Source organism: Phaseolus vulgaris, chromosome 9 (genome assembly GCF_000499845.2).
Source record: "Phaseolus vulgaris cultivar G19833 chromosome 9, P. vulgaris v2.0, whole genome shotgun sequence".
In the NCBI taxonomy this organism is placed as follows: Eukaryota; Viridiplantae; Streptophyta; class Magnoliopsida; order Fabales; family Fabaceae; genus Phaseolus; species Phaseolus vulgaris.
Window position 1 is genome coordinate 29713411 of NC_023751.2, and position 20746 is coordinate 29734156.

The following is a 20746-nucleotide window of genomic DNA, read 5'->3' on the forward strand; positions in this document are numbered from 1 at the left end:
GAAAAGTTAGAGAGAGAAGGAAAGAGAAAGGTATGCATGCCAAACTTAAAATATGGAAATGGGATTTTACATTACTTGCCAACTCCTACAAACAGGTAAATAACTAAAGTATCCTAAATGTATAATCGTAAAAGATAAAAAGTTAATTTTAAATCAAAGTGTTTTTTGCTTTTAAAAAAAAATAATTTAGGCATTTGCTAGTAAAGCAAAAAGTCGGGTTAAAGCACATCTTATCTAACATCGTTGATTTTTCTCCATTTATTTTTTGGGATGTTCTTCACTTTACAGACTAATAGTACTTCACATTGATTATTAGGAAAGTTGATTTCAGAATCCCTCACAATTTAGGAATAATACATCAAATTTTAATAAAACTCAATTTTGATACTGGTCATTATTCAAACACTGATGTGTGCTAGCTCAGCAATATCAATTTACATGTTTTAATTACTGGGATGAAAATTTGAGTGACAATGCTGTCAATCTTGAATCAATAAATAGTCATTTCCCTCTACAACAATGGAACAGAATATTTGAGATATTCTTTTCCCGTCATTTCTTTTTCACTTTTCTATCTACATTACAACAGCGATGGCTACACTTAATAGGTTGGCATATATCATAGAGCTGTTACCAGCGTAATGCAAGCATTTGATGTTCGCTTGCGTTTAGAACCCCAACAGAAATCTAGCTTGTCAATTTTCTTTTTCGTCCCTAGAAAGCCTTGACAATTTTCTGCACCACAGTTGCATTTAACCTCTGGACCAAATTGCACAAATCTACAAAGCCAACAAACCAGATAATGTTAAACCTCTATTGTTGGAAGTTGCAGAGAAAAGATCCGACACAGTAAACAAAGTTATCTGATAGATACCCATTAGTTAGTTATGTTACTAGTTTAGTTGGGATAGATAGTCAAAAACATACAACGACATATGTTAGAAAGGAGAATGGGCCTGCAGCTAATTCACGACCACTACTGGCTAAAGCACACGAACGACTACGTTTGTGTTGTTTAAGTAGGGGCAGTCTTCGGATTTCGCCCCATTTTATCATAGATGGCCTCATTTGTCAACTCTCTCAACCAAAGAATAAAAATACGATCAAATTTACCTGTAATCATATGTTAATGGCTCTCCAGCTTCTATTGAACGAGCAGCAAATACACCCACACGAGTTTCGCCATCTACTTGCCTAAAAGACACCACATGAGTTTATACCTAAATATAAAAGGGATGTAGCCAATAAATAGATAAATAGATTCATTTTGTTAATTGACAGCAAATATGCCCAATTATTGTCATACAACATATCTGCAAAGAAGGAGCTTATCGTAAAGAAAACCTACTAATTAACGATGTTACATGTTAATAACTTAAGCACAAGAGTATACACCATTTCATCAATACAGCAGTAAAAGCCTTATAATATAACCATTTTTTTAGGTGGGCATGGTCCTTAGTGCTTAAAAATTAATCAGGACCTAAGTAAAGAATTCAATATTAGCATCCATACATATTCTAAGCTGAGAACATGCAAAAGTAAGATCACGGTATAAGAAAAGAAAGGTGACTCATAGGTGAGCATTAACAAACACTTGTTGAGTAATATGGAACATACAATTCACTTGTGCAGGAAATTGACTGCCTCATTTCCCTTCATACGTCCTGCTAAAAGCCTAAAGTAACTATTTCTCCTGATATTTGTCAAGCTATTAATTTAAGTTGCATGTGCACCGAGATGCCAAATCCTCCCATGCTACATATAACAAACTTTGGTCAACCTTCCTCCATAAAGGAATTTGTCCCTCCTCTGCAAACTGTTAGGCACAAGCAAATACAACTCGCTGACAATAAGACAAGATTACAGGGAGGAGGTTTAAAAATAATAACTAAGAATATAGTTGTAAGATAGCTTTTGCAGCTAAGAGTTTGTTTAGCAAATAAAATCCCTTTTATAGGAAGCTTAGAGGGAAAAGGAGTTAGTTTTGGGAGTTTAAAGAGTTTTGTAACTGAAATAGTCTTGTGGAGAGGAGAGTGCTCCTTTGTATATTTTGTTGTACATTTGGTGAAATAAAGAGGTTCAGATTTTCATTCATTGTTTTTTTCTTAAATTAGTGTTGCTTCCTAACAACTTTAGTCTGCCTTCCAGATCTGAGTGCATAATGGAAAACATAGCAGATTTTTTGGAGAAATAGGCAACAAATAGAGGAAGGAAATTGCAGACATGATGTCTCTTGGTGAAAGAAAACATACACATGAGAGAGATAAAGGAACTACTTCTTGAGGTCAAGAAAGGAAAGGAACTGTCAGATGGAGGAGAAAAATAAGTCAATCGGGGAAAGAGAGGACATCAACAACAATGGATAAGGACAAGGAAGAATCATTTCACCCTAAGGTGAAAAAGGTGGAGCTGCCCATGTTTGAAGGGAATGATCCACAAAGTTTTGAAGTTCAAAACATCAAAGAATCAGAAAAATTACATCTAGCCTTTAATGGAATGGAAAGAATTCAGGCCGTTGGCTCAAATTCTGGGGACAAAAACCCAAGAACCCTTCTTGGAAATATCTTGTGTTAGATATAATTAGATATTATATATATTGTTAGATATTTCATATTTATGTAATGGACTTATCTCATATGTTTCTTTTCCTATATAAACATAACCCTATGTGTTCAATATACACAAGGGATTTACCATATTCTTTCTTTTCCTTTAATATGCATCTAGAGCATAGGGTTAGGATTCATTTTTTAATGGTGAATCCACTATTCACTGGAATTTTCCAACCACCACCCCATCGCCTAGCCGGAGTCGGAATCGTTGTCGGAGCCTTCATCTTTGAAGCCGCCGCCAATTAACCGGTGATTGGATTTGTCCTTATCCTCTACGGCTTCTTCCGTTGCCGCTACCACTGTGGCTTCTTCCGCAATCATTATGCCGAATTCATCTATTTATATTAATTATGTCAACGTTCATATCTTCATTGACAAATTGGATGGAACCAATTATGACACTTGGGCATCAAATATTAAATTATGGCTTAAGTGTCAAGGTTATGCTAATCATCTTACCCATCCTATTGTTGCTGAAAATGAGGTTTCCCGTTGGTTGAAAATTGATGCTTAATTATGCATTGTTATCAAATCTACCATTCACTCATCTTTGAAACAATTTTTTCGTACCTATGAGACATGTTCAGAAGTTTGGGAACAAGCAAAATTATTATACACCAATGATACTCAACGTCTTTATGGTGTGTGTCAAAATCTTCTCACAATTGTTGTTTTCAAACGTCTTGATGGTACAAAGGTGGAATATATGGGTAAACTTTATACTCTTCTTGATTTTAATGAGTTATTAACTCCTAACCCCACTCCTTCTCAAGAACTAGAACAAAGATCCAAGTTCTTCATGTTATTGAGTTTACATGGCCTTCCTGATGATTATTCTCACATTCGTGATCAAATTTTGGGATTTCCTATCAAGCCCAATTTTACTTCCTCTTGTTCTACCGTTTTGCATGTGTCAGGTAAACACATCATTGATATAACGTCTCATGTTGATGACTCTTCTGCTTTAGTCTCTCAACATAATGATCGTACTCACCGTCACAAGTCGGGCAAAGGGCGTCACAAGTGTGACCATTGTGGCAAACTTGGCCACAAAATTGACAGATGTTATGCCTTACATGGTCGTCCTCCTAAATTTGTTGCGATTGCTCAAACTGCCCCTGTGCAACTTTCTACTATGGATCATACTTCAATTGATACCCCAGGCTAACCTGTTATTTTCAATGAATTTCTTTAATGGTATGACGATCGTCAGAACCCTAATTCCACAGCTTTTGTTGCACATTCAGGTACATCTTTTGTTGGCCTCACTCACTCAACTTCCCTTGGCCCTTGGGTTCTAGATTCAGGTGCCACAGATCACATTACTGGTAATAAATATTTTTTCTCTTCCCTATCTACTACGGGTTATTGACCTTTGGTTACCATGGCCAATGGATATAGGGTACCATCACATGGTGTTGGTACTATTAATCTTTTTCCTTCTTTATCTATTGATAATATTCTTTATGTTCCTGAGTCTCCATTTAACTTATTATCCATTAGTTGTCACACTCGTTCCTTCGATTGTGTTATTTCTTTTACCAAAGATTTTGTTACTTTATAGGACCGGAGTTTGGGACAAATGATTGGCATCGGATGTGAGTCTCATGGACTTTATCAACTACGGATCTTTGCACATGTTGGTGTGATTATGGGTTCTCCATCTCTCATTCATGCTCAGTTGGGTCATCCTAGTCTTGCTAAGATGCAGCAACTTGTTCCAAGTTTGTCTAATGTGTCTACTTTATCGTGAGTCGTGTTAGTTAGGGAAGCACATTTGTAGTTCTTTTTCAGCATTTTTTTCCAAACAAAACCACCACCAGTTTTTTTCCTGCAAAGCCCAATCAATTTTGTCTTATTGATTCAACTCTTACCAATTTTGACTAAAAATACAACCCCTCTTAGCTCTAATGATTTGCAGGTGTTGCAAAGCAACTATCGTCTCAATGGAAACAACTACCTGCAATGGGCCCAGTTGGTTTGTGCTATGCTCAAGGGAAGGAAGAAATTGAATCACATTGAAGGGAACCCTCCAGCCAAAACCGATTCTACATATGAAGATTGGGACGATGAAGACTCTCTTATCATGACCTAGTTATGGAATTCTATGACACAAGAGATTAGCCGAAATTGTTTGTTATTCTCCACTGCTAAGGAGATTTGCGAAAACCTTTGTCAAACATACACTATGATAGAAAACAACATCTCCCATACCAGCCAAGGAGCCTGTCAATAATAAGCTATTATGGTATGTTGAATGGTTTATGGATCAAATTAGATCAATATCAAAATTTGAAAATGAAGTGCACAGACGACTCTATCACATTAGCACAATTCCTTGAAAGGATGCGAATATTTAAATTTATTTCTGGATTGAACTCTGAATTTGATCCAATTAGGATTCAGATTTTGGGTAAGGAAAAACTCTCTTCTCTCTTGAAAGTTTTTCACAGTGTACAAGGGAAGAGACCCAGAGGTCAGTAATGTTATATAGGGGCAACTCCGTTGATAGTTCATCTCTGGTTGTTGACAACTCTGTTGATAATTAAGCTCTGGCTACTGGCAAGGGCCTTATAATAGGTCCATTTTCTTCATTTAGAAAGCTTCCCTCAAAGGCTAATCGTGATGATCACTGGAGCAACTATTGTAATAAGACAGGTCACACTAAGGAAAGGTGCCTCAAACTTGATGGAAAGCAGGTTTTGGAACATACTGGAGGATTCAAAGATACCATACAAAGGCATGCTAATCAGGCATCATCTAACTCTGAAACTCAAATAGCAGAGGAGGTCCCATCACTCAGCAAAGAAGAATTGGAACGTTTACGAGCTCTCATGAACTCTCTTAGTAAGACTAGCTCTTGTTCTTAAGCCATGAGTGGTAAGAGTTCTAGCTTCTTATCCCTTAATGCTTCTAGTACTAAGAAATATCTGGATTATAGACTTTGGTGCTACTGATCATATGACACCTCATTCCTCTTGTTTTTCATCCTACAATGTCTTATCTTGTAACCAACATATTAATGTTGCTAATGGTTCCAATACCCCCATTACTGGTCATGGTAACATCCACCTTCAACCTTCCTTTCCTTTAAAAAATGTTTCATGTTCTCAACCTATTTAATAACCTCTTGTCTATTCATAAGATTACCCAAGATTTAATTTGTGTAATGATTTCTTTTAATTCTCATTGTGTTTTCCAGGATCTTGCCACAGGGAGAACAATTGGATTGGCTAAAGAGCAGGGCAGGTTATATTACTTACAGCAGGAAAAAAATAAAAAGTGTGTTGGACTACAGGCACACACTTCTAGTGTTCAGCAAGGCACTGAATCTTGGTCATCTTATCAGATATGGCTTCAACACAGACGTCTTGGTCATCCTCCTTTTAGTACTCTAAAATCCGTTATTCCTGTTTTATTTACAAAATTATTGGTCGAGTCTTTTCATTGTGATGTTTAACAGTTTGCTAAACACCATAAAACAACTTTTCCTCCAAATAATAATAGAACTTCTAAACCTTTTGATCTTATTCATTCAGATGTATGGGGACCTTCACCTATTCGTAATATCTCGGGTGCAAAATGGTTTATTTCATTTATTGATGATTGTACTCGAGTTACCTGGATATTCCTCGTAAAAGACAAGTCTGAAGTTTTCAACTTGTTTGTAAATTTTTACCGAATGATTCAAACACAGTTTGAAAGTCCAATTAAGAGATTGCGTTCTGATATTGGAAAAGAATATGTGAACCAATACCTTTACAAGTTCCTTAAGAAAAATGGAGTTGTTCATGAATTAACTTGTGTGGACACTCCTCAACAAAATGAGGTTGCTAAAAGGAAAAATCGTCATGTCCTTGATGTTACCAGAGCTTTCCTTTTCCAAACGTTTATTCTTAGTTCTTATTGGGGGGAAGCAATCCTGACCACCACTTATTTTATCAATAGATTGCCCTTTCGGGTTCTAGAGGGTGTTAACCCGGTTCAGCTTATGAAAACATTTAATCCTTTTATTCCTATTATGACTAATCTTTAGACTCGTGTTGGTTATCCTATTTTTGTCCATGTTCATAGTCCTTATCGAGGTAAGTTAGATCCTTGCGCCATCAAATGTGTATTCATCGGTTATGCCCCTACCAAAAAGGGGTACAAATGTTATCACCCTCAGAGTCGTAGAATTTATATTTCCAAGGATGTCACCTTCCATGAAACAAAGTCTTTCTTTCCTAGTTCTTAGCTTCAGGGGGAGAGTATTCAAGAAGAAGCTAAGAACCTTGAGTTGTCACCTTTTCCTTTGTTGCAGGATTCCATTCTTAGGGAAAATGACAAAGACCCTACGCCAAAGAAGAATAATGAGCACAAATACTTTAAGAAACAATATTAGCGAAGGCAACAAGAACTCGTTCTGGTCGAACAGCAACTTCAACTGTCCAAACCGAAGGTAAGTACTCATACATGTGAGACTCTTGAGGACACCTTAAATGAAAATAACCTAGATGATTTTTACCTATTTCCTAGAGAAAAGAAAAAAAATCTCAATGTGTCTACAGAAAAACTTTCTATACAGCATCAAAGTTTTCTTTCAGCTATTGATTCTATCAGAATTCCTACATCAATACAAGAAGCCTTAAAAGATGAGAACTGGGTTCAAGCCATGAATGAAGAAATAGGGCATTAGAAAAGAATGAGACTTGGGAGATTGTATAGAAACCAAAGGAGAAGAAGGCAGTGGGTTGTTGTTGGATATACACAGTTAAGTATCAATCTGATGGCACATTGGATCAATATAAGGCAAAGTTGGTTGCAAAAGGGTACACTCAAACCTATGGATCAATTATAAGGAGACTTTTGCTCCAATGGCAAAAATGAATGCAGTCATAATTGTTCTCTCCTTAACAGCGCGCTTTGGTTGGGAGATGCATCAATTTGATGTTAAGAATGCCTTCTTGCATGGAAGCTTGGAGGAAGAAGTATACATGGAGATTTCACCTGGTTATGGTGCTATTAAATGAAGTGGATAAGGTGTGCAGACTTAAGAAGGCCATATATGATCTTAAACAATCACCTCGTGCTTGGTTTGGAAGGTTTACTCAAACTATGGTATTTGTGGGGTACCGACAAAGCCAAGGTGATTATACTCTCTTTATAAAACATTCTAAAAATGGTAAACTCACTCTACTTTTGGTCTGTATAGATGATATGATTATTACATGTGATGATGAGATTGAAAATCAAAATTTTAGGGAGAGATTGGTTTCTCAATTTGAGATGAAGGATCTTGGGAAGCTAAAGTACTTCCTTGGAATAGAGGTTGCTTACTCGAGACAGGGCATCTTTATTTCTCAAAGGAAATACATCCTTGATCTTCTCAAAAAGACCGGTAAGTTGGGTGGTAAGGCCACTGGAGTGTCAATAGAGCAAAATTATAGGATTGGGAATGATGAGGAAAACCCAAAAGTGGAGAAGACACAATATCAAAGACTTGTGGGAAAACTCATTTATCTATCTCACACTAGGCCAAACATAGCCTATGCAGTTAGTGTGGTTAGCCAATTTATGCATGATCCAAGAGAAGGACATTTGCAGACAGTAAATAGAATTATTCAATACTTAAAATCCTCTCCAAGGAAAGGATTTTTATTCAAAAAGGGAGAAAACTTATCCATGAAAGTATATACTGATGTTGATTGTGCAGGATCAATTGTTGATAAGAGATTCACCACAGGCTATTGCATGTTCTTGGGTGGAAATCTGGTGACATGGAGGAGCAAGAAACAAAATGTAGTTGCAAGATCAAGTGCAGAGGCAAAATTTAAAGTCATGGCTCAAGGGGTTTGTGAACTACTATGGATGAAGATCATACTTGATGTGCTCAAAATAAAATATGAAACTCCTATGGGTTTGGCGTGTGATAATAAGTTCGCTATCAGTATTGCACACAATCCAGTTTAACATGATTGAACAAAGCACATAGAGATACACCGACATTTTATTAAGGAGAAGTTGGATAATAATCTTATAGCCACCGAGTACATCCCTTAAGACTCTAATTGGCAAATATGTTTATTAAGGAAATTCCCACAGAACAATTCAAAGATCTTACTTGCAAGCTGGAAATGATAGATATACATTCACAAGCTTGAGGGGAGTGTTGCATAATCAAGAAAATTATTCTGTAATTAAGTGCAAATATTATTCTCTATTTATTAAGACATATTTGTTAGTGATTTGATTTAATTTTATACAGTTTTAATCACCCATTATTTCTTGTTTTCATTACCTATTATATACTTCCTTAATTAGGTTGTAAATAGTCTATAAATTAAGAGTGTAATCACATTTGTAAATCACATAAGAAATACATTCTATCTATTTCTTTCAACTTATTACAAGACAAAAAGACCCTAGCTTATTTCAATAAGGGTTTAGCATAAACATCTCACCAAATCTATATATGAAAAATAGCTTATGGCTCTAGTCTTAGCTATTCAACATTGGTGTCCTTACTTCTTGGGACAAACATTCACAGTGTATACACATATCAGAAAAGGCACTTGTTAGAACAATGTATCACAACTCAAAATCAAAAAAACTAGCTAGACAAGCTATTAAGGAATGAATTTGACATCATTTATAAAGTGGGAGCAGCAAATTGAGTAGTGATCACCTTACAAAGGGAAGAAGACAAGAAGTTGAAGCCCATAACTAAACCTTTTTGGCAATATATTGCATCTATTGATGAGGACATTAATCTTAATATGGTTTTGTCAAAAATAAAGGAAGATGTTTAACCAAGGATCCACTTGAGATAAATAAAAGAGACCATATTTGAGAGAGTTTAATCACACCTTTGTTACGCTGTCATATTTATAGTGTTAGAATTTTGATACAATGAGTAGAAGGAAGAGCAAATATCAAAAGCCAAAGCAAGAGTCCTAGGTACAGAGATAGGTACAACTCATAGGCATTGCATATAGTAGTTTTCCAATACAACTACTTACTACCTATATTTAATACCTATAACGTATCCAAACCTCCACCCCCATTAGACTTTGTAACATGATTGATTGTATTACAAAGGAAGATTAGTGTTGGCAAGATCATCTCAATGGATTCCTAGGTTACTACAACAATTTCATATCGGGAGACATTCATAAACATGTCGCACTTTTCACCATGACGAAATATGTGGCAGCCTATCATGTATGCCAATGCAGTAAATATTTGACTTCAACTCCAACAAGGCTTTTGCAACCCTTATTAATACCTAATGTCATTTGGGAAGATGTTAATATGGATTTCATTGTGAACCTACCTAAATTGAAGTGTTTGGTACTATCTTGGTGGTGGTAGATAGATTGAGCAAATATGATCATTTCATCTTAGTAAACACCCATATTCAGCTCTTTCTATTGCTGATATATCTATCTAGGAAATAATTCGTTTTCATGGGGTACCTAGTTCAATTGTTACTAATGACAACCCAACGTTTACAAGTTTATTTTGGCTGAAGTTATTTAGGCTACAAGACACCAAGTTGAGGATGAGTACAGCCTACCACCACCAACTATCAAATGGACAAACTGAGGTCCTCAATAAGACCTTAAAAACGTAGCTACATTGTTTTCATTTTAAGCAACCAAAAGTTTGGAAAAATACTAGTACGATATCAGTTTCCAAAGTGTCCTTAATTGCACTCCTTTTGAGGTGGTGCATGGTCAACCTCCTCCTTCAACATACCTGAAAAAACTTTGGTGGAAGTTGCGGCGCATGGCCTTATGAAAAGATGACACTTTGAGACATTTGAAGCTTCATTTGCAAATAGCAAAAGCTCAAATGACAATTCAAGCTAATGTTTATCACAAATCTTCCAAGATCAAACTAGGTGATTGGGTGTATCGAAAAATTTGGCCACATAGACAAATCTTTGTGTCTAATAAACTTCCCAAATTGTTAGCACGTTACTACAGACCATATTGTTTCTTTAGCAAATCGATGAAATGGCTTTCAAATTAGAGTTACCACAACAAACTCAAATTCATCTTGTGTTTCAAGTATCTTAAGAAGGCTATCAAGTAACACTTTGCGAAAGTTGCTCTACCTCTAAAATTGCAAGGAACTACAAAATTGTTCCTTCAATCTTACATTCAAGGAAGACAAAAGATCACCAAAAATATTACTCCAATACAACAAATGTTAGTGCAATAAAAAGGAAAACAAGTAAGGAATGGATGCGGGAAGATTTATCTACTATTCAAAATCAATTTCCTAATTTTAACCTTGAGGACAAGGTTAATTCTGAGCAGGGTGGCATTGTTAAGAAAAAGCAAATGCAACATGTTGACACTAAAACATGGTTACAAGTTTATTATAGGAGGAGATTTAAAAACAATAACTAAGAATACAATTGTAGGGTAGCTTTTACAACTATGAGTTTGTTAGTAGCTAGGATCCCTTTTAGAGGAAGCTTAGAGGGGAAAAGCGTCAATGTGGGAGTTTTAAGAGTTTTGTAATTGGAATAATCCAATAGAAAGGAGAGTGCTCCTTTGTATCTTTTGTTGTACATTTGGTCAAATAAAGAGGCTCAAATTTTCTATTCATTGTTCTTCTCTAAAAATAGTGTTGTTTCATAACACCAACAAACTTCAAAAATAATTTAATTAATTGGAACCGCTGAATCCAATCAGCCCATGTTTTGGATAAGGCTTAAGCGAACATTATTTATCCATCTAACAATTTGTGAAGCACAGTAGTCATAATGGTCTTAAAGAGTCAAATATATGTTCAATCTCATTTAGAATATAGCAGCATAGTTACAGAACACCAATTGATAAACTAACAAAACATAATATTGAACACAAATCACACACCAAATAGCAATATACAAGCTACCCTACGAAGAGTGCCCTATCTACAACTAAAAATAACACTATAATGAAGACAGGGAAATGGTAATTGGTAGGATTGTATTTCACAATGTATAACAAGAAAAATACTCCCTCCAGCCTTTTCTATAGGCTTAATTAACTTATTCATTAGGATTTAAAAACCGAGTTAATTTGGTTAATGTCGTAAATTTGTTATAAATTTATTGGTTCTCGAAAATTATCCTTAAAATTAACAAGACATTTTTTTCAAATATTTTATGTTTTAATTTTTTTAATCTCACATCATGTATATATATATATATATATATATATATATATATTGCTTTAATTTACTAGCTATGCATGTGAATAATCAAAGTAAATTTTAAAAAATGCTCTATATACAAAACAAAGTTAAACTCCTAAAGAGCCTAATACATTGACATACTTTACTTACAATTAATTGAACTCAGAAAAATGACTGGTAAAGGATATTTTATGAAAAAATAATTTATGTGGAAGACATGCCAGATTGGGTTTATAAAAAGGACCAAATCAAACATTGCATTTGGTTCTTATAAAAAGGACCGAAGGACATATAATTCGCTATTTTAGAAACACATCACGACAAAAGATAGCTTATGGAATATTGCAGAATTCAAAAGAAATCTAATAATCTAAGAAATGCATCCCATGTCCTTTTGTCTCGATTAACAAAGAAGATACGTGATTGACAGCATAAATGTTATCTATACCAGCCACTTTCTAAGAAGTTGAAAAGAAAAACCAGTTCAGTATCTGATCTAAAACATGCATACGAAGCACATCCTATTGGAGTACATGTTATTATCTGAGATTGTTTACGGGTTTCTTTGGGAGGCAATAAGCACACCATTATAATGAAGGGGTTTTTTTCCAAATGTCGGCAAATCCAGTGCTAAGGCTTGAGTTTTCTATTAATATTCAGTTTGCCTGTAAAAAGATATTTTATTACATTAAGGAAACCAAAGTACATAATATCAGGTTATACTTCACACAAGTTTTTAATAATAATTTGGTTCACTAGGAAACAGCATGTCTGTTGATTAATCTCTGAAGAGTGAGAAAATAATGCAGCCTAGGATGAGTTTGATGGTATTTGACACTAACCACTTTTCCAAAACACAGTTGGGATCGCAGCTATGGTTCAAAAAGCGTGAAGTATTTCCTTTGAAAGTTGCATCGATTGTGAAGTCTTTCCGAATCTCACACATGTAAAAATTATGTACACCCATGTATTTCATGTCCCAGAGCCTCTTCTCACATAAAGCATCGTCAATTACTGCAGCATAAATGGATTAAAGGCATAGCATAAAGATATAAGCTACAGAAAACATGTGGTAGAGAAGGTCTTATGCTTTTAAAACTTTCCTGAATAAATGACATTTTATATTTTCTGAAGGACGTACTCAACTATGGTTACCAAAAGAAAGGAACATAAACAATGCTTGACATTATGAAACTAGAAGCCACATAGAAATATGAACTACCTTCGCCAATATACTCAACTATAAATCCACCTTTATCAATGGTTTCGGCGGCCTCCACTCCCCATCCACAATGTTCAGTCTAAAAAAAAAAAGACGTGTAATAATTTGTAGCAATATTTTTTAATTCTTAAGCCTAATAGAAGGGAAACTCACAAAAAAATATAAACATGCTTCAAAATAAAAATATACTGTGTCCATCTTGATGCAGTAAAATTTCACACCTTGACTATCTTGATCTTTTTATCCTTGCGAAATGGACGATTATTGCAATTTTCAGAGCAGCGACATGCTTTTGAGCAACTTATGCATTGAACCCTGATAGATGATATACAATAATTAATGTATAAACCTGTGGATTAAATCTTACTACTCAAGTATATTAGTATTACATGTTCACAACCAATTACAGTGACATGTAATGTGCCACGTTATACTAAGTGTATAATTGTCAGTGTACAACACTACAACCTCTTTAATTCACAGAGAGAAGGTGATCGTAGTTTTATAGACCAGACAAACAATATTTCTCAGTGTAATTTGTTAACTCAATAGGAGTAGCAGGCATCAATATTTCTATCCTTCATGTCTGGGATCAACAAATTTTCAACGTAAAAAAATAATTTATTTGTAGAATAAGCAATAGAAAAATAACTCATCATCAATGATAATTAAAAGACCTACACTATCTCTACATCATCTACATCTACAAGAAGTTTCATCCAAAAGAAAAAAGACTCCGGTACATGTTTGTACCTGCACACACAATCATCAGAACATGTAGAACTGCAACTGGTGCACCCTGCACCATCATCCACATTACTACGTTTCTTCTTTACTAAGTATATATCTGATATTAATTCAGGTTAGCAACATGATGAGCAGTGAAGTACTTAACTTGAAAACTATTAATTAGACCAAGAATAAAAATCAAGTTCTTTTACTTAACATTCTAAAAGGGCTACACAAATTCTAAATTTATTAAATATAATAGCTGCTTCCCTATAGCACACAAGAAAACAAGTAGGATACTGCGTCTTATGTGTACATATGGTGGTGGCTGCTCCATCTTACTGTCCATGTCTTTCCAGGAGGAATCGATCTTAAACTCCTCACTGATAAATGGAAGAGGCAAGCCACAAAATATTTCCTGGAAAAAGATGAGAGGAAATTCTCAAAACTTATATTAACAATACTACAAAATTCTTACGCAAGTAGTTGGTTTCACTCATTCAAACATACAAGAAACCAGCATATATAATGAACAATCAAAGTCATTAAAATACAGAATCCTTCAGAAGTTTGTATTAATTAATTTAATAATATACATTCCTTTCTTTCTCAAACACGATATATATTATTCATCTTACATCCATAAATATCGCAAAAGGTCAGAACAGGATATATATGTAAGTGCATTAGATGTAAAATATTTTTCACAAGCCTTACCGAAATGTCACTTGTTGAAGCATCAGGCTGCTCATCCAACAAATACAACATTCCTGTCAGCCAGCCTAATCAATGAAAAATACCAATAAAAAAATAAAACTTTGAAAAGAAATATCTAAATCAAGTGAGGCTATAAAAATTGATATCAATCCAAGTTTTAAAAGGCGTATATTTGCACATGTGACAAGCGAGTCAATTAAAACATCAAGAAAACTTATGACAGTGGAGTGACATTGGAACCATATGCAATACCGAGATATTTTTAAAAGGAAAGATGAGACGAGGTAAATAAAGAAACAAATAACTGAATTTGAATATGAGCGGGAATCTAGCTGAAGGAGATACAGCAAGTTGCAGTATAATCAATAAGCAGAAACAGTAAAAGATTCTGGTGAAAAGAAAAAATTGACCTTCCTATCCAAGCGCCAATCAGAAGGATGCCTCCAGCAAACAGCTAGACCAGGATGATCTTTTATCAGCAACACTGCATCTGGCCATGGTGCACATTTATTATGGAACGCAATTTTACATCGTACACACCTCAAGTGCTTTTTTTGCTTGCAAATGAAGCATACCTGTCCATTGAAGGACTCGATAAGAGAATGGCAAGACAAGGAAGACAAAATAAGGAAAAGGACTGTGGATGCGGTTCAGTAAACAGCTTAGTCCAATAACTATTCATTAAGCTCTTGTTAAATGATGAAAATTATTCAAAAGTTTGACAGTGTACTTATGGAAGAGTTTAGCACACATCAACATTTTAGAACTTGTGATCAATCTCCCTTTCCACATGTGTTCATACCACCCCAAGTTCATCGCAAGACACAAATAATCTAACATTCACTGAGTGTGTTAAATATCAGCAAAATGATAAATCAAATATTACCTTCTATAAATTTCATTAGTCAGAAGAAAACAATAATTCACATGAGAAAGCATGGATAAGCTAATATCTAAAAAAAAGTGTCCATTCATCGTGTAATCCATATGTCCAAAGCCAAATCAGTGTATTAAGGAAGTGAGGGTCAATGTCAGTAGGAAAGAGACAAATGTTGCATTCACTAAAAACCTACATGCTGTGGACACTTGTATTTTTTCAGACTGGTAGCTCCAACAGAATCTTTTACACATTCAGAATGGAAGCGCGCGTCACATCCGCGAACCGAGCACACTACCTCCTCACCAGGGTAAATAAAATGGCGGCAAAAACAGCATTCCTCCTGAACACGCCATACCAATTAGTTGCATGCAAAAATAATTTATCATTAATTTGAAAAAAAAAATTGAAAACATAGTAAAAAAAATACCATCTTGGGAGCGCCAACAAGAAATGGATGAGAGAAGGGATCTTTGAGGCGATCCTGGAAGGTTTTGTCGGAGGCGGGCTTCTTGACCCGATCGAGGGAGCCGCGGGTGCGCTTCATAACCCGAGGCTCGAAGGCAGGCTCCGAAACGAAGGCATCGGGTAGGGTTTTGACGGGAGCGTCTGCGACATCGGAGGAGCAGTGAGAGAGTGTGAGAGTCGAAGACAGAGACAAGTTCCCTAAATCTGGCATTGCCGAAATACTTAGGAGAAAGTTGCCGACAGAGGCGAAGGGAGGGAGAAAAGATGGAGAGGGAAAGCGAAAGATGAAGACGAAGAAGAAGAGGAAGAGGAAGATGAACAAGAAGAAATGAGCGGGAAAATGTGATTTTCAGAGGCTTATCACGAATTCTATATTTACGATTCTGCCACATCCTTCTTCCTTGCAACCTTGTCCGGTTCAATACTGAGGGGACCGCTATTTTTGAATTTTGGTAACCAAGGACAAAAGTGGCTATGCGAAATAAAAACTAATTTGTATCTTTTTAATTAGAATAGTGGAAATATATGCACCTCGGTGTTTTCCTTTTCTTTATATAATAATAAAAAAAATAGTTTTATCATGATTATTAAATTTTTAAATAAATACATTCGTAAAAAATAATTATAAAAATAATAATTTTTAGAAATTTATTTTTCTATTGTAAATAAATAATAAATAGTTACAAAATATAAAGAATAGAATAATAAATAAATTATGTTATCGAAAGTAAATTTTGTAACAAAATTTATATTAGTTATATAGAAGAATTTTTTTTATTAATAACTAGCATAAACATGGTTTTAAAAAAAAGAGTGTTGCTTGAAATAAAGTTGAGAGAGTAATTGAAAATTTAGGTTATTCTTTTTATATGTGAAATTTAGTGTGGGAACCAAATGTGAAGTTTCTTTTTTTTTTTTGTTATTTTAAAATAAAAAATTAAGAGAACAGTGAGAAGTTGATTTACATATAAAAAAGACTATGCATATACACTTAAATTAATTACACTGCATTTAAATACTCTAATAATCATATAAAGTGTTACATGATGACATATTTAATTTCTGTTTTTTAAACTTTATTATATATTTTGTGTTGATTTTTTTAAAAAAAATAATCATAAGTAATTTAATTGATGTTGCTATTGGACTTTGTTTTGGAAAAGAAGAAAATCCACTCCATCATTTTTTATAGTATTAACATTTTGTACTGTGAGTTACATTTCTAACTAAATAGTTCTTAATTAGATCAATAGTAAAGTAAATTTTCTTATCTTAGCCAACCCAAACATCTTGACCACACTTGCATGTTTCTATACTTCTCAATGATAGAGATAAACTAAATCAGAAAGAAGTCTACAATTTATTTTCTTCAAGAAAAAATCTTGATGAAAAAATAAAACCATCCCCATATTTCTTGACATAATTAATGACGATTTCTATTTTAGATGAACTTCACCATTTACCTTTAATTGCATAATTTCGTAAATCATATTGAGTTACAATATGAATGGTCGTAAGCCACCAGCAAGTACTTTACATCCCCCTTAAGCCAAAAGATTTAGTAAAATAGAACAATTAGAAATGAATAAGATTGAATAAAGAAGAAGCAAATCAATCTGTATCACTTTGGGAATTCAGGATTTCCGCCATCTCAATCAATTTCCTAAGAGAAGGAAGAAAAAAAAAAGCAAAATTGAAGGAGTATTTATGTTCTTGAGTAGATGTTGGAGATTGGTGTCAAAAGTATAATAATAAAATAACATAGAGTACAACATAAACACCAATGATGAACACATTTTATTATATATAAGTGGGTGAAAACCTTATCTTATAAATCAGTTTTATGAGATTGAGTTAAGCTTAAAGTCCACTTCTTCATATGGTATCAGAGTCATTTTCGAGCTTATCCTATGAGAGTCGTTATCGAATCGTCTATAATATGTTGTCTTACACACTTAAATTCAAAATTGCTATACGTTCAAAACTAACTGTTTTATTAAATAATAACCAAAATAAAATATTAATATAAAGATAAAATTGAAAAAAAAAATATATATATATATATACCAAAAAAAGTTATAAAGGGGAATTCCCTTTACATATAGGTATAGACTATGGAACTCATCAATGGAATCTATGCTCCTAAGACATAAAGGAAATGAGGACTTATTTTGTTCGTCTATCAAGCATTAGATGCGGGTGCGCTTCAAAACCCAAGGCTCTGAACCAAAGGCATTGGGTAGGGTTTTGACAGGAACAATTATGAGAATAAACCAATTGTTTTATTGAAACAACTAATTGTTTAATGCACTAGAATACACAAAATAGTATATAAAGTCGTTTGTTAGATTAAGGGAAAAGAGATTAACACAACAAGATTTATACTGGTTAACTTTTAACCAAAAGTTACATCAAGTCCCGAGCTCACCACTGAGAATTCACTAAGTAAACAAAACCAGATTACACCACACCAAAAATGTTGATCTTGAACCCCTAAAAAACACACAATACTCTTGAACAACACCACAATTTTTAGAAACTTTACCTGAGATTTGTTTTACACCACAATTGCAGGTTAAAAGAAAGAATAAGAATACACCTGGACTTTACAAAATAGTAGGACAAAAAACCCTACTTCACACAAGGAATGATCCAAGACTCCAAAAATGATTAAAAGCTCTTTGATATTCTATTGAAAATATTTTTATTAAAACTCTCTTCTTTTTTTGAAATGATCATAAACCAATCTTTATATAGACTTTAAAAAGTTGTTAAAACTACTTGATCATTAATTGAAATTAGTCAAAAGCATTTAAAAAGCAGTTTGAAAAACATAACAAAATTATGCTTAAAAATATTTAATTGATTTTTCAAGAAAACTCATTGATTTCTTTACCTGTTATAAAACTGAACATAAAGACCAATTCATTTATCGAAATAACCAACTCTTTTATTTTTATAGAAAAGAAAAAAAACAAATCATTTTTAAATTATTTTAAAAACTCTAAGTATAATTCCATAGGTTGTCTACGATAAATCAACTAGTTGAAAAACTTGTTGTAGTCACCAGATTTTGAACAAAAGTTTATTCAACTAATTTAAAACACAAAACAATTAACTAAAATTAACACATACTTGAAAACTAAATGTTTCAAAAAAGATTTAGGATCTTACAAACTTGGATCGTAACCAAATGCAAATTAACAATTTAAAATCTACCTAACTACACACAACAACATATTTTTCAAATCTTCACATTTGATTTGAAAATTAGCAAAAACAACCGTGATACTCACAATACATGTCAAGACCAAGTCTACATTCCTCAAGCTCTAAAAATGTGAAGGCAAAGTAGTCTCCGACAGATTTGATAAGGGTAAGATAATAGGAATTTCTTCCCTTATTTAAAATCAAAATATTTCAAATTAGACCACATCCAATATAAAAATTGGCTTTAGAATACCTTAGTTGAAGCTCATGTGCGTCGACCAATGTTTATCCGACAAAAACATACTAATTTTTTTTATGTCTGTTTGGTAAATTGATTGTTTGACGTAAATGAACTTTATTTTTAACAACTTTCACATTTACACCGATCTTTAATATAACTATATTTTTTTTAAAAACTAACACAGAATATCTCTTTTATACTATTGACCTTAATTACAAAACATTTTTCAACTGTTTTCCCAACTTTTCAACCTTCAAACTTTGGGCTATAACATATTTTTCTTTCCCATCAAACCCTTTTATTTGATTGAAAACTCAATATTTCATTATTTTCATAAAATCAAGAGTAAAATAAAATATACTTTAACCACTATATTTAAAAATAAGCAAGATATGCATAACTATAATGTAAATAGAATTTATTTTCAAAAGCTAATAAACGGCATCAATTCTAATGACTTTCAATATTTAAACAATAAAATTAATTGTTATAATATCCTCATTATCATAATCAGCATCATACACTTCATCATTTTAGTCGCAGTCACGAACATAGTCATAATGTTTGACTAATTTTAAAAGTATCCAACCTAAAATTAATTGGCAAGAACTAAAAAAAAACCCTACACTACAGTAAAACTTTTTAAATTTGGCACTCGTTTCTCACTGAATAAATTATCATTCACCACTTAAGAACTAAAAATTGCAATAAAATTCTTAGATATAATAACAATTTTTTACGTACAAATATTTTAATGGAAGTAGATGATTTCACCAAAGAAGGTTAAAACAACTAAAAATATTTTTCATCTTATCTTATAAGAGACTATCAATATATAGGAAAAAAAAATTAATGTATTAATCCTTATTTACATGAAAACTCGTGCACCAACACTAGTAATAATAACCAATTTAAATTTTAACGATTGATATAATTTTTTTATAGTACTCGAAATAAACTCATTTAAATTTTTTAAATTAATATTAAAGTGATGATACATATATAATAGTTTTTTTACATCACATATATGCTTTTGTTTATTTTTATCACATATATGCTTTTGTTTATTTTTTAAAGGGTATTGATATGATATGATAACAATATATTACAATTAGAAGAAAAATTAATTTTTATTGGAATGTGTCCACATAAAAAATAAAAAAATTTCATAATTATAAACTGATATTTTTAATATAGCATTATCAAAATTATATTTTTTAAATTATTTTTTAGTCGTTTATATTATACTATGTGCACATTTATTTATTTTGCTTAGTATTAGCACCAAATTTAAGTGGATACAAAGCAAAAAGTAAGAAGTGATTGTTTGGAGTCACATCAAAGTGATTTTGGTCATGCCATAGAAACAAGGTGGTTAATTTAAGTTTTAAAAAACCCCATTTTATTGGTTCACAAAAATCTCATTCTTCACCTTCTCACAAAACGTGATTCCCCTTTCCTTAATCAAAAATCATAACGAGTGGCTAACTTAG

General features: G+C 33.2%; 1 protein-coding gene across 3 annotated transcripts; it reads right to left on the minus strand.

The window, feature by feature from the left end:
* Positions 1–350: 350 nt before the first annotated feature.
* Positions 351–16278, minus strand: LOC137821445 (histone-lysine N-methyltransferase ASHR3-like). Of its 3 annotated transcripts, none has more exons than XR_011082800.1 (11): positions 15765–16278; positions 15531–15677; positions 14868–15032; positions 14458–14484; positions 14041–14158; positions 13765–13858; positions 13233–13326; positions 13012–13090; positions 12632–12803; positions 1114–1220; positions 351–779 (listed from the first exon to the last, which is right to left on the minus strand). XR_011082800.1 is itself a non-coding variant. In XM_068626040.1 (11 exons), the coding sequence occupies exons 1-11, from the start codon at positions 16011–16013 to the stop codon at positions 620–622; spliced, it is 1386 nt and encodes a 461-aa protein (XP_068482141.1). In that variant the 5' UTR covers positions 16014–16278; the 3' UTR covers positions 351–619. The 3 variants fall into 3 exon arrangements, 2 of the variants coding, with proteins under 2 accessions (XP_068482141.1, XP_068482142.1); XM_068626040.1 differs by having other exon boundaries at positions 1114–1194; XM_068626041.1 differs by lacking the exons at positions 351–779; positions 1114–1220 and adding an exon at positions 1630–1819.
* Between the last annotated feature and the right edge of the window lie 4468 nt (positions 16279–20746).

Excerpts from the sequence above, each read along its gene's own strand:
- LOC137821445 (XM_068626040.1), bottom strand. The coding sequence starts at position 16,013 with ATGCCAGATTTAGGGAACTTGTCTCTGTCTTCGACTCTCACACTCTCT. Across the intron at positions 14,485-14,867 it reads ATTGGCGCTTGGATAGGAAG|CCTGATGCTTCAACAAGTGA; the intron begins GTCAATTTTTTC and ends TTGGATGAGCAG. Across the intron at positions 780-1,113 it reads CCATTAACATATGATTACAG|ATTTGTGCAATTTGGTCCAG; the intron begins GTAAATTTGATC and ends TTGGCTTTGTAG.